Consider the following 14,491-nt stretch of genomic DNA (forward strand, 5'->3'; position numbering starts at 1 on the left):
AAAAGCTTTAACTATTTTGGCAATTTTAAACCCCCAAAAGGTGACAGGACAAGAAATACAAATGATCAAAAAAGGGATTCGAAAGGACAGCTTTTCGGTGGCAACATAAAAGCAACATTATAATAGCAATAGTTTGAAGTAACTTTTCTGAAGGTTAAGTCCATTTTACCGAAATTCAAAAACACACATGTTTATTTTCCCTGAAATTTTCACAGTTTGAAAATTTTTCCATCGCCAGGTGCATCATGGCGGACTACTTCGAGGAGCTGGGCTGCGAACCGATCGAGGCGGACCAAACCGAATCGCACCAGTTGCTGCTGATGGTGCGGTTCCTGCAGCAGAACGGGTTTTTCGCCGATGAACTCTCCGCGGAGCAGCTTCCACCGCCGGCATCGAAGCAGGTGGTCTCGGAACTTCCGGAACGGCATGTTGGCCCCACCGACGAACGCTGTGCCATCTGCATCAAGCCGAACGCCGACCGCCCGGAAGAGAACGGGATATTTTTGGAACTGCCCTGCAAGCATCGGTTCCATCGAACGTGCATTTTGCCCTGGTTGGAGAAGGTAAATGATCTCGTCTTCATGTTTTTTCCCGAGAAGTTTGTCCCGAGAATTAATATTTCATTTTGTATCCATTTTTCTTTTCAGACCAACAGCTGTCCCCTGTGCCGGCATGAGCTCAAGACGGATGACGAAAATTACGAAGCTCAGAAGAAGTTTCGCCAAAGAGCTGCCCAACGGGAGCAGGAAATCGATGATTTGCACAACTCTATGTATGGTTAAATAAATTCCAGAGGAAGTGGTTTGAACTTTTTGGTGGCAGGATTCTAATAAATTTGATCTTAATATAAATGGAGTGGTAATCGTGTGGATTAAAAAATAATATACACATATGCCTACCTAGTTTTTTTTTAATTTCAAAACAGTCCTTCGTTTTTTTTCGACGTTTAAACAAATTTCATCAAAAATAAATATCGATTGAAAATTTTCAAACAACCTTGTTCGTGAAGTATATTTCTTGTATGGCGACCTGATTTCCATCCTGGAATTTATGTGGAAGAGCTTAGGATAATACAAAGTAGATTTGCCCTTCAGCCACATTTTAAAATGATTGAAATGAAAATTTTCAGACAACATCTAATATATAAAGATGAGTTCGACTATTGTCAAGGTAATATCAGCTAGTTCTAAATATGCCAAACGGATTTATGCTAAACGACTTTATGCCAAACGACTTTAATGTCAAACGGCTTTATGCCAATTGACGTTATGCGATTTGGTATACAATCGAGATTTTTTATCCTTATGTTATTATTATTCAATCAGAATTGTGATTTCAAATATGCTAACATAAGTTGAAATGTGTTTTTGTAATTTTTTTAAGTTAAAAAATGCAAATTTTAATTTTTTACATTCCAAATCAGTGACTTATTTGAGTTTGGGTTGTTTTTAAAGTGTAACCATTTTAGTCACAGTAGAAAAGATCCAGTTGAATAAGTCTGAAACTCTTTCGGAACAAATGAAAGACACATTAAAATTCTTAATTTGCTTCATTTATCTTCAACTGTTTCTACAAGATTTCGAATAGAATTTTGAATAAAACATACATGAAACTTTTGGTTAAATCTGATAATGGAGAAAACTCTTAAATCGAAAGCTAATTTTATTCTATTTTTCGTGTGAATTGTTAGTGTGAACTCTTATTTTCCTCAAATTATTCAGATTTCTGAATCTGAATCTGAATTTGAAATCTGAATCTGAAATCTGAATCTGAAATCTGAATCTGAAATCTGAATCTGAAATCTGAATCTGAAATCTGAATCTGAAATCTGAATCTGAAATCTGAATCTGAAATCTGAATCTGAAATCTGAATCTGAAATCTGAATCTGAAATCTGAATCTGAAATCTGAATCTGAAATCTGAATCTGAAATCTGAATCTGAAATCTGAATCTGAAATCTGAATCTGAAATCTGAATCTGAAATCTGAATCTGAAATCTGAAATCTGAATCTGAAATCTGAATCTGAAATCTGAATCTGAAATCTGAATCTGAAATCTGAATCTGAAATCTGAATCTGAAATCTGAATCTGAAATCTGAATCTGAAATCTGAATCTGAAATCTGAATCTGAAATCTGAATCTGAAATCTGAATCTGAAATCTGAATCTGAAATCTGAATCTGAAATCTGAATCTGAATCTGAATCTGAAATCTGAATCTGAATCTAATCTGAAATCTGAATCTGAAATCTGAAATCTGAATCTGAAATCTGAATCTGAAATCTGAATCTGAAATCTGAATCTGAAATCTGAATCTGAAATCTGAATCTGAAATCTGAATCTGAAATCTGAATCTGAAATCTGAATCTGAAATCTGAATCTGAAATCTGAATCTGAAATCTGAATCTGAAATCTGAATCTGAAATCTGAATCTGAAATCTGAAATCTGAAATCTGAATCTGAAATCTGAAATCTGAAATCTGAATCTGAAATCTGAATCTGAAATCTGAATCTGAAATCTGAATCTGAAATCTGAATCTGAAATCTGAATCTGAAATCTGAATCTGAAATCTGAATCTGAAATCTGAATCTGAAATCTGAATCTGAAATCTGAATCTGAAATCTGAATCTGAAATCTGAATCTGAAATCTGAATCTGAAATCTGAATCTGAAATCTGAATCTGAAATCTGAATCTGAAATCTGAATCTGAAATCTGAAATCTGAATCTGAAATCTGAATCTGAAATCTGAATCTGAAATCTGAATCTGAAATCTGAATCTGAAATCTGAATCTGAAATCTGAATCTGAAATCTGAATCTGAAATCTGAATCTGAAATCTGAATCTGAAATCTGAATCTGAAATCTGAATCTGAAATCTGAATCTGAAATCTAAATCTGAAATCTGAATCTGAAATCTGAATCTGAAATCTGAATCTGAAATCTGAATCTGAAATCTGAATCTGAAATCTGAATCTGAAATCTGCATCTGAAATCTGAATCTGAAATCTGAATCTGAAATCTGAATCTGAAATCTGAATCTGAAATCTGAATCTGAAATCTGAATCTGAAATCTGAATCTGAAATCTGAATCTGAAATCTGAATCTGAAATCTGAAATTTGAATTTGAAATCCAAATCTGAGATCTGAATCTGAAATCTGAATCTGAAATCTGAATCTGAAATCTGAATCTGAAATCTGAATCTGAAATCTGAATCTGAAATCTGAATCTGAAATCTGAATCTAAAATCTGAATCTGAAATCTGAATCTGAAATCTGAATCTGAAATCTGAATCTGAAATCTGATTCTAAAATCTGAATTTGAAATCTGAATCGAAAATCTGAATCTGAAATCTGAATCTGAAATCTGAATTTGAAATCTAAATCTGAAATCTGAATCTGAAATCTGAATCTGAAATCTGAATCTGAAATCTGAATCTGAAATCTGAATCTGAAATCTGAATCTGAAATCTGAATCTGAAATCTGAATCTGAAATCTGAATCTGAAATCTGAATCTGAAATCTGAATCTGAAATCTGAAATCTGAATCTGAAATCTGAATCTGAAATCCAAATCTGGAATCTGAATCTGAAATCTAAATCTGAAAGCTGAATCTAAAATCTGAATCCAAAATCTGAATCTGAAATCTGAATCTGAAATCTGAATTCTGAATCTGAAATCTGAATCAGAAATCTGAATCTGAATCTGAAATCTGAAATCTGAATCTGAAATCTGAAATCTGAATCTGAAATCTGAATGTGAAATCTGAAATCTGAATCTGAAATCTGAATTTGAAATCTTAATCTGAAATCTGAATCTGAAATCTGAATCTGAAATCTGAATCTGAAATCTGAATCTGAAATCTGAGTCTGAAATCTGAATCTGAATCTGAAATCTGAATCTGAAATCTAAATCTGAAATCTAAATCTGAAATCTGAATCTGGAATCAGAATCTGAAATCTAAATCTGAAATCTGAATCTGAAATCTGAATCTGAAATCTGGATCTGAAATCTGAATCTGAAATCTGAATCTGAAATTTGAATCTAAAATCTGCTTCTGAAATCTGAATCTGAAATCTGAATCTGGAATCTGAAATCTGAATCTGAAATCTGAATCTGAAATCTGAATCTGAAATCTGAATCTGAAATCTGAATCTGAAATCTGAATCTGAAATCTGAATCTGAAATCTGAATCTGAAATCTGAATCTGAAATCTGAATCTGAAATCTGAATCTGAAATCTGAATCTGAAATCTGAATCTGAAATCTGAATCTGAAATCTGAATCTGAAATCTGAATCTGAAATCTGAATCTGAAATCTGAATCTGAAATCTGAATCTGAAATCTGAATCTGAAATCGGAAATCTGAATCTGAAATCTGAATCTGAAATCCAAATCTGGAATCTGAATCTGAAATCTAAATCTGAAAGCTGAATCTAAAATCTGAATCCAAAATCTGAATCTGAAATCTGAATCTGAAATCTGAATTCTGAATCTGAAATCTGAATCAGAAATCTGAATCTGAATCTGAAATCTGAAATCTGAATCTGAAATCTGAAATCTGAATCTGAAATCTGAATGTGAAATCTGAAATCTGAATCTGAAATCTGAATCTGAAATCTAAATTTGAAATCTGAATCTGAAATCTGAAATCTGAATCTGAAATCTGAATCTGAAATCTGAAATCTGAATCTGAAATCTGAATCTGAAATCTGAATCTGAAATCTGAAATCTGAATCTGAAATCTGAAATTTGAATCTGTGATCTGAATCTGAAATCTGAATCTGAAATCTGAAATCTGAATCTGAAATCTGAAATCTGAAATCTGAATCTGAAATCTGAAATCTGAAATCTGAATCTGAAATCTGAATCTGAAATCTGAATCTAAAATCTGAATCTGAAATCTGAATCTGAAATCTGAAATCTGAATCTGAAATCTGAATCTGAAATCTGAATCTGAAATCTGAATCTGAAATCTGAATCTGAAATCTGAATCTGAAATCTGAATCTGAAATCTGAATCTGAAATCTGAATCTGAAATCTGAATCTGAAATCTGAATCTGAAATCTGAATCTGAAATCTGAATCTGAAATCTGAATCTGAAATCTGAATCTGAAATCTGAATCTGAAATCTGAATCTGAAATCTGAATCTGAAATCTGATTCTGAAATCTGAATCTGAAATCTGAATCTGAATTCTGCATCTGATATTTGAATCTGAAATCTGAATCTGAAATCTCAATCAGAAATCTGAATCTGAATCTGAAATCTGAATCTGAATCTAAATCTGAATCTGAAATTTGAACTGAAATCTGAATCTGAAATCTAAAATCTGAAATCTGAATCTGAATTCTGAATTTGAAATCTGAATCTGAAATCTGAATCTGAAATCTGAATCTGAAATCTGAATCTGAAATCTGAATCTAAAATTTGAATCTGAAATCTGAATCTGAAATTTGAATCTGGAATCTGAAGTCTAAATCTGAAATTGAAATCTAAATCAGAAATCTGAATCTGAAGATTCTGATCTGAAATCTGAATCGGACATTTCAGATTCAGATTCCGGATTCTGTTCCCTTTAAAAATAATTATTTTTATTAGTGAACCTACATATGAAGGTTCACTAATTTTTATATAAGCTTGTAAGCTTATAAGCATGTTACCCTGCTGTCCGCTTGCATCAGGGGGGTGACATCCCTATCCTTTGTCATTGATTTTGACAACCATCAAAATTACGGGCCCACGATTTTGTGGGCCCATAACAAACCTGACATTTTGCTGTCAACCCAGCCAACAATTTGGTAGGTATATCAAAAGATATACGTACGTCTATGTCGACACAAATCATCGTACATGACGTTAGAAAAAAGCATATAGGTACCTACCAAAAGTGGAGGCAATATACGTACATGTTTTCGTTATTTTCTGGTTTACGACATCGACAACATCATATGTGATGTCATTTACGATGTTAGAAATACTTTGGTACTTTATGTCGCATTGGCGTCGTTTTGTACGATACATTAGAGGATTCGATTCATGCGCATTTACGATGATGGGAGGGTTGACAGTTCCATCCACACTTTATGCGATGTGTGTTTTACCCTTTTACGACTTGAAGCGATATGATGATAAATTGGCGATTTAAGTCACCCTTAATGCGAGGTGTGTTGAACTCTTGTACGACTTGAAGCAATCTGACGATGTATTGGCGATCTAAGTCACCCTTTATGCGAGGTGTGCCGAACTCTTGTACGACTTGAAGCAATCTGACGATGGAATGTCGATTTATGTCACCCTTTATGCGAGATGTGTTGCAGTCTTATACGATGTTCAGAGATTTTAACATCGATTGACAACTTAAGTCACATTTTATAAGATGTGTGTTGTAAGCTTGTACGATCTGATGCAATTTGACATTTGATGGACTCTTTAAACGATATTTTATGTGAGTTGGGATGTACTCATGTACGATTTGTATCATAGCAAGATTTTGCGGACCATTTTATGTAGCATGTTATGTGTAATATTGTGATTGCAATACGACGCTAGGAAGAAATAAGATTAATTGATGATTTTAACTGATTTTTATTATAACTAACATTGAAATGCACTACATATATTTTCGTAGGTACCGCAACCGGGCATTGTCCCGCTCGCTACTTTCCTAACTTCCACCGCCTCCATGCCTCCCTCAGGATCTTTGACGCCTCTTTCTTCCGTGTTTACAGCGGCAATTGCCGGGCTACAATTCTGTCCGTGAACATTCCTTGATACTCGTAGTATGCACATGCAAATCACCGGGTAATTATCCGGCAGGTTTTTTTAATCTGTGCCTAGTAGGGGAGAGTAATCCTGTTATTTTTTAAAGGAAAATGTTAGTGAGGTTTCTGTCCAACGTTGTTTTTCCAAAACCTACCTTTATTATTTTTTTTTCATCCGTTTGCTTGTTTGCTTTAGTCGTCAACTTTCACAAAATTCAAATGCTGATACAAAATTGCAAGCACGATCGCGAAATTGCACATCCACTGAACACGATTTATCACGATGAAGTTTTCATATCATGATGAGATGTGGGCGAACGCTAAGTATCTGTTAATAAGAATCTGATTTGATCGCATTAAATATATTTATATCGTGGGTAAAGTGACCGATTATACGATTATAATTATACTTGTTATAATATTTGTAGCTATATCGGAAAGACACGGTGTTAATTTGCCTACTAATGTGACATTCTAGTAAACATACAACGTGATACGAAAGACGATGCTTACGTAGTATTCTTTACGAATTTATTCGAAGTCATTTACGATTTCGATTCGAAAGTAATTTCCCAGCCAACATGAAATCGTAAAAGAAATCATCGTCGAACTCGTATATAGATGCAACTCAAATCGGAATCGTAAATATGTACACTTACCATTCGACCATATCGTTTATTCATCGTAGAAGAGGCAACTTCCCAATGAAATACGACTTAGTTACGGTATGTTGGATTAAGTCGTATTTAGTTCCGCCGATGTCAAATGAAATCTTATAACGATCGCATAAGATTTCTTAAGAAGCATTTTATTGGTACACAAATTACTTTCGAATCGAAATCGTAAATGACTTCGAATAAATTCGTAAAGAATACTACGTAAGCATCGTCTTTCGTATCACGTTGTATGTTTACTAGAATGTCACATTAGTAGGCAAATTAACACCGTGTCTTTCCGATATAGCTACAAATATTATAACAAGTATAATTATAATCGTATAATCGGTCACTTTACCCACGATATAAATATATTTAATGCGATCAAATCAGATTCGTATTAACAGATACTTAGCGTTCGCCCACATCTCATCATGATATGAAAACTTCATCGTGATAAATCGTGTTCAGTGGATGTGCAATTTCGCGATCGTGCTTGCAATTTTGTATCAGCATTTGAATTTTGTGAAAGTTGACGACTAAAGCAAACAAGCAAACGGATGAAAAAAAAATAATAAAGGTAGGTTTTGGAAAAACAACGTTGGACAGAAACCTCACTAACATTTTCCTTTAAAAAATAACAGGATTACTCTCCCCTACTAGGCACAGATTAAAAAAACCTGCCGGATAATTACCCGGTGATTTGCATGTGCATACTACGAGTATCAAGGAATGTTCACGGACAGAATTGTAGCCCGGCAATTGCCGCTGTAAACACGGAAGAAAGAGGCGTCAAAGATCCTGAGGGAGGCATGGAGGCGGTGGAAGTTAGGAAAGTAGCGAGCGGCATTCGTCTCGTATCGCTCATAGTGAACAGTCGCGTTTCGAGATTTCGTCCAATATATCCGGGTGTTTCGTTCCGTTCGGGCGTTTAATACGGTGTTTTGTACCGCGCTATACGTTTTTCTGCCAAAGGCAGACCCCAGCTCGCCAAAGTGGTGCTATTATAGTGTTGGTCGACAAAAAAAAAGGTTTTTTTCTGGCTAGCTGACTGCCCTCAACTGGTCACCACGAGGGCCGCCGCCATTGTTTGACTCATCATCATCATCAATCTGGTCGTTCTTGCTCGAGCCGAGACTTGACGTGGCAGCCATCTTCGAAGAAGGACCACGTGGTTGGGATCACCACTGAAGTCAAGTTTGTTATACTTTTCTTACTTTTCTCTTTTTCTAATTCTATTTTTTCTCTATTATATATTTCGATCAAATTGAGCTTCGCTTTTATTTTCATGAAATATGAGCGAAGGCGGGGGGTCGGACCCGCCAGAGGTGGATGGTGAGCAAATCATCTATGAGGATGAGGAGCATCTGGAGGATTCAGCTGTAGCTGGTTTTTCGAATGCTCATCCTTCTCCGCCAGTTGATATTGCTACTCCATCTGCAGCTGCGGGAAAAACAACCCGACTCCGAGTTTATCCTGATAATTCATCCTCTTCTGGGCCGGGGGTGGTTTTCATCCGGCCCAAAACTAACGGAAAACCATTAAATTTAGTGCAGATCGCGAAAGATCTGGCTAGGTGGCCCTCCGTTACCAGTGTTTCCAAAGTACGTCCGAACAAATTGCGCGTTGTTGTGGCCGACCGGAAGGCCGCAAACGGAATTCTTGCCAGTAATTTTTTTAATTTAGAGTATCAGCTCTATATTCCATCTCGAGACGTAGAGATCGAGGGTGTGATCACCGAATCGAGTTTGGAGGCTGAATACGTTAAGTCTCACGGCGTAGGTAAGTTCAAGAGCCTTGATTCGACTTCGGTCGGAATCTTGGATTGTCGCCAACTCATGACTGCCTCCGTCGTTGATGGCGTTACCAAGTATTCGCCTTCAGCCTCGATTCGGGTTACATTTGCAGGAACAGCCCTCCCTCATTACGTCTTGATTGACGGAATTTTAAGGCTTCCAGTACGCCTTTATGTGCCTCGCCCAATGCAATGCAAGAATTGCATCAAGTTGGGGCATACTGCTTCGCATTGCTGCAACAAGAAGCGATGCTTGCATTGTGGGGAGAATCATGGGGAAGGAGCATGCTCAGCAGTTGAGCAAAAATGCGTCTATTGCGGGGGCTCACCCCATGATATCTCCTCCTGCGAGGCATTTCAGGCAAGCTGGGATAAACAGAGGCGCTCTTTAAAAGAACGCTCCAAGCGTTCTTATGCCGCCATATTAAAGAGCGCCTCTCCACCGGTCCAACCTCAGACCAGTAACATTTTTTCTGTGCTGTCAGTTGACAATGAAGACACAGATACGGCTGATGAAGTTCAGCCAGTCTTCGTTGCAGGAGGCTCTCGGAAGCGAACAAAGGCGCCTTCTCCGAAAATACCAGCTAAAATAGCTACGGTTGTCTCTTCCAATAGAAACGAGAAAAAGTCGACTGCTGCTGAAAAGGAAAAACAAGTTCCTCCAGGTTTCCGCGGAAATGCACCACTGCAGAATAAACCAACAGCTGCGGGAGCTTCGCAAACCCAAACCCCAAACGTGATGCCAGAATCAACGACTCAGTCTGGGCTCTTTAAGTTGACTGACATTTTGAACGGATTTTTTTCGTGTTTTAATGTATCAGAACCCGTGAAAGACATTGTATTTGCAATGCTTCCTGTATTAAAGACATTTTTAAAGCAATTGATGCAAACTTGGCCCCTCCTTTCAGTGTTTGTATCTCTCGATGGCTAATTTACGCCGAGAGGTCGGAGATATCACTGTACTACAGTGGAATTGTCGTAGTCTTATTCCAAAATTGGATTCATTGAATTATTTACTTCATAAAACAAACTGTGATATCTTTGCATTGTCCGAAACTTGGCTATCTTCTCAATCTAACATCTCATTCCACAATTTTAATATTATCCGTCTGGATCGTGACGATTCTTATGGAGGGGTGCTTTTGGGGATCAATAAGTGCCACTCTTTTTATAGAATTCACCTTCCTTTATCAGGCGGAATTGAAGCTGTTGCATGTCATACAACAATAAGAGGTAAGGACTTATGTGTTGTCAGTTTGTACTGGCCTCAGAGAGTTGCAGTGGATCGAAATCACCTAGAGGACCTGTGCTCAGTGCTCCCTGAGCCAAGGTTGATCCTGGGTGACTTCAATTCACATGGAACTGTCTGGGGAGAACAAATTGACGATAGTCGTTCTACTCTTATCTATGACATTTGCGACAGTTTCAATTTAACAGTATTGAACACGGGTGAAAAAACACGGGTACCTAAACCTCCTGCAAGACAAAGTGCAATTGACCTCTCACTCTGCTTAAATTCACTATCATTTGATTGCCAGTGGAAGGTAGTCCATGATCCGAATGGTAGTGATCACTTACCTATCGAAATTACTATCACCAATGGGGTCAGCTCTTCGAACACAATAAATATGACATATGACCTTACAAGACACATCGACTGGAAAAAGTACTCGGACACAATTAAAACCGCCATCGACTCTATGCACGTTTTACCTCCTTTGGAGGAGTACCACTTTCTTTCTTGTCTGATACACGATAGTGCAGTTGACGCTCAAACAAAACCCATCCCAGAATCATCTATTCATCGAAGGCCTCCTAATCCATGGTGGGACCCTCAGTGTTCTAAGCTTTATAAGGACAAATCAATAGCATTTAAAGAATTTCGAAAACATGGAACTCTTGTCCATTTTGAAGCTTACGTTTCCCTTGAAAATCAGTTTAAAAAGTTAACCAAGGGGAAGAAAAAGGCGTATTGGAGGAATTTTGTTAGTGGGTTATCGCGTGAAACATCCTTAAGTACTTTGTGGAAAGTGGCACGAAGCATGCGTAATCGATCATCTACAAATGAAAGTGAGGAATATTCACATAGGTGGATATTTAAATTCGCACGGAAAGTCTGTCCAGATTCTACACCTGTGCAAAAAATAATCCGGAACGTGCCTCCTGATAGGTCTGATAGTGGTCTAGACTCAAGCTTTTCGATGGTCGAATTCTCACTTGCCCTCCTCTCTTGCAACAATTCAGCTCCGGGAATTGATGAAATCAAATTTAACTTGTTGAAAAACCTTCCGGATGCTGCAAAATTTCGCTTGTTAAATTTATTTAACCAATTCTTGGAGCATAACATTGTTCCCCAAGATTGGAGACAAGTGAGAGTCATTGCTATCCAAAAGCCCGGAAAACCAGCGTCTGATCCCAACTCTTAAGGCAGAAACACAATACAGCGTCGGTCGTCGCGTCACGTCAGCGGTCAACGCTGTCGATAAGTACTAAAACGCGGACGCGACGCACCCGACGATTTTTGCATCACAATTCAGCGTCAAGAGATGTCTAAGATGTCTCTTGACGCTGAATTGTGATGCAAAAATCGTCGGGTGCGTCGCGTCCGCGTTTTAGTACTTATCGACAGCGTTGACCGCTGACGTGACGCGACGACCGACGCTGTATTGTGTTTCTGCCTTTACCGTCCAATAGCGATGTTGTCTTGTATACGCAAATTGATGGAGAAAATGATATTGTTTCGTTTGGACAAATGGGTAGAAACAAATGGTCTCCTTTCAGATACTCAATTTGGGTTTCGAAGGGGCAAAGGGACAAACGATTGCCTTGCTTTGCTGTCTTCAGAGATACAAATGGCGTACGCAAAACGTGAGCAAATGGCTTCAGTGTTTCTAGACATAAAAGGAGCTTTTGATGCAGTCTCAATAGAGGTTTTGTCAGACAAGTTGCACTCCCGGGGTCTGCCTCCTCTATTGAACAACATCTTATACAGCTTACTTTGTGAGAAACATTTGAACTTTGCTCACGGAGATTTTGCAGTTAGAAGAACATCTTACATGGGCCTCCCACAGGGTTCATGTTTGAGTCCACTTTTGTACAACTTTTATGTGAGTGACATCGACAGCTGTCTCTCTGAAGGCTGCACTCTAAGACAACTTGCAGATGACGGAGTAGTGTCTGTCACAGGATCTACTGAGTCTCATCTGCACAGGCCTTTACAAGATACTTTAGACAGATTGTCTTCCTGGGCTTTGGGGCTTGGGATTGAGTTTTCCCCTCAGAAAACGGAAATGGTTGTTTTCTCTAAGAAACGTAGACCTGCTCAACCTAAGCTTCAACTCCTAGGCAGAACGATCACTCAATCGAGGAGTTTCAAGTATCTTGGGGTTTGGTTTGATTCCAAGTGTACCTGGAGAGCCCACATTGAGTATCTGAAAGGAAAATGCCAACAAAGAATCAATTTTCTCCGATCAATTACTGGCACCTGGTGGGGAGCCCATCCAGAAGATCTTATCAAATTGTATCGAACAACTATTCTATCCGTTATGGAATATGGTAGCTTCTGTTTCCAGTCAGCTGCCAAAACTCACCTCATCAAACTAGAGCGTATCCAATACCGTTGTCTCCGTATCGCTTTGGGCTGTATGCCCTCAACACACAACATGAGTCTTGAAGTTTTGGCAGGAATACTCCCTTTGAAAGATCGATTCAATTTACTATCACTTCGGTTCCTCATCAGGTGTGAGGTCATGAACCCATTGGTGATTGTAAATTTCGAAAGGTTACTTGAGCAAAATGTTCAAACCAGATTTATGTCTATATACCATATCCTCATGTCAATGCAGGTAAACCCTTCTTCGTATTCTCCAACTCGTGTTTGTAGCCCAGACTACGATCATTCTTCTGTCCAGTTTGATTTGTCTATGCAGCAGGAAATTCGTGGAATCCCGGATCCGCATCGTCCTCTTCTGATTCCAAGAATTTTCGAAGCTAAATATAGACACGTCGATGCTGATAAAATGTACTTTACCGATGGATCACTTATAGAGGAAACAACAGGATTTGGAGTGTTCAACGAAATATCCAGCGCATCTCACAGTCTCCAGTCACCATGCTCTGTATATGTTGCAGAGTTAGCAGCTATTCACTGGGCTTTGAATAGTATCGCCACACGACCTATTGAACACTACTATATTATAACTGATAGTCTCAGCTCTGTTGAAGCAATCCGCTCTATAAAACCAGGAAAATTCACGCCGTACTTCCTCGAAATGATACGAGATATATTGACCACTTTATCAAGACGTTGCTTTTCTATCACCTTTATCTGGGTCCCCTCACATTGCTCAATAGCAGGCAATGAGAGGGCAGATTCCCTTGCAAAAGTGGGTGCGATGGAAGGCAACATTTACCAGCGTGAAATCGTATTCAACGAATTTTACTTCTTGGCTCGAAGAAACTCTCTTGTCAACTGGCAGCGTAGATGGGACGAGGATGAGTTGGGTCGGTGGTTCCACTCGATTATCCCAAAGGTAAGCCTTAAACCCTGGTTTAATAGATTGAACCTGACTCGGGATTTTATTCGTATATTTTCCCGTCTCATGTCCAATCATTATTCCATGAATGCGGTACTCTATCGTTTAAATATTGCTGGCAGCAATTTATGCGGATGTGGTCTAGGTTACCATGACATCGAGCATATTGTTTGGTCGTGTGAGGACCACCTATTCGCCAGAGCGAACTTTATAGATTCCCTTCGGGCCCGAGGAAAACCACCCGACGTTCCAGTGAGGGATGTATTAGGTATGATGGACTTGGACTATATGTTCGAGATATACCTTTTCCTAAAAGCTATCGATCTTCGACTATAATTCTCTTTATTTTCATATTTCCCTTTCTATCTTTCTTTTTCTTCAAAAAAAAAAAGTGAACTAGATCTAAGTACACAATTGTAATCAAACAAAACGAGTTTGGCTCCTTAAAGCCTAAAGGTATGAGCCGTTTCAAATAAATAATTTACAAAAAAAAAAAAAAGTAGCGAGCGGGACAATGCCCGGTTGCGGTACCTACGAAAATATATGTAGTGCATTTCAATGTTAGTTATAATAAAAATCAGTTAAAATCATCAATTAATCTTATTTCTTCCTAGCGTCGTATTGCAATCACAATATTACACATAACATGCTACATAAAATGGTCCGCAAAATCTTGCTATGATACAAATCGTACATGAGTACATCCCAACTCACATAAAATATCGTTTAAAGAGTCCATCAAATGTC

At 38.0% G+C, this 14,491-nt stretch overlaps 2 protein-coding genes across 2 annotated transcripts; both read left to right on the forward strand.

Moving 5' to 3' along the window:
- The first annotated feature begins 245 nt into the window (after positions 1-245).
- On the forward strand, positions 246-782 carry LOC129760353 (E3 ubiquitin-protein ligase RNF181). The gene is made up of 2 exons (XM_055758003.1): positions 246-563; positions 648-782. Exons 1-2 carry the CDS (start codon positions 246-248, stop codon positions 780-782), a joined length of 453 nt encoding a protein of 150 aa, XP_055613978.1.
- An 11,728-nt stretch (positions 783-12,510) lies between these two features.
- Positions 12,511-14,190, forward strand: LOC129739532 (uncharacterized). The gene is made up of 2 exons (XM_055731014.1): positions 12,511-13,741; positions 13,867-14,190. The coding sequence occupies exons 1-2, from the start codon at positions 12,755-12,757 to the stop codon at positions 13,897-13,899; spliced, it is 1,020 nt and encodes a 339-aa protein (XP_055586989.1). The 5' UTR covers positions 12,511-12,754; the 3' UTR covers positions 13,900-14,190.
- The last annotated feature ends 301 nt before the right edge of the window (positions 14,191-14,491 follow it).

This window comes from Uranotaenia lowii, chromosome 1 (assembly GCF_029784155.1).
Source record: "Uranotaenia lowii strain MFRU-FL chromosome 1, ASM2978415v1, whole genome shotgun sequence".
Lineage (NCBI taxonomy): Eukaryota > Metazoa > Arthropoda > Insecta > Diptera > Culicidae > Uranotaenia > Uranotaenia lowii.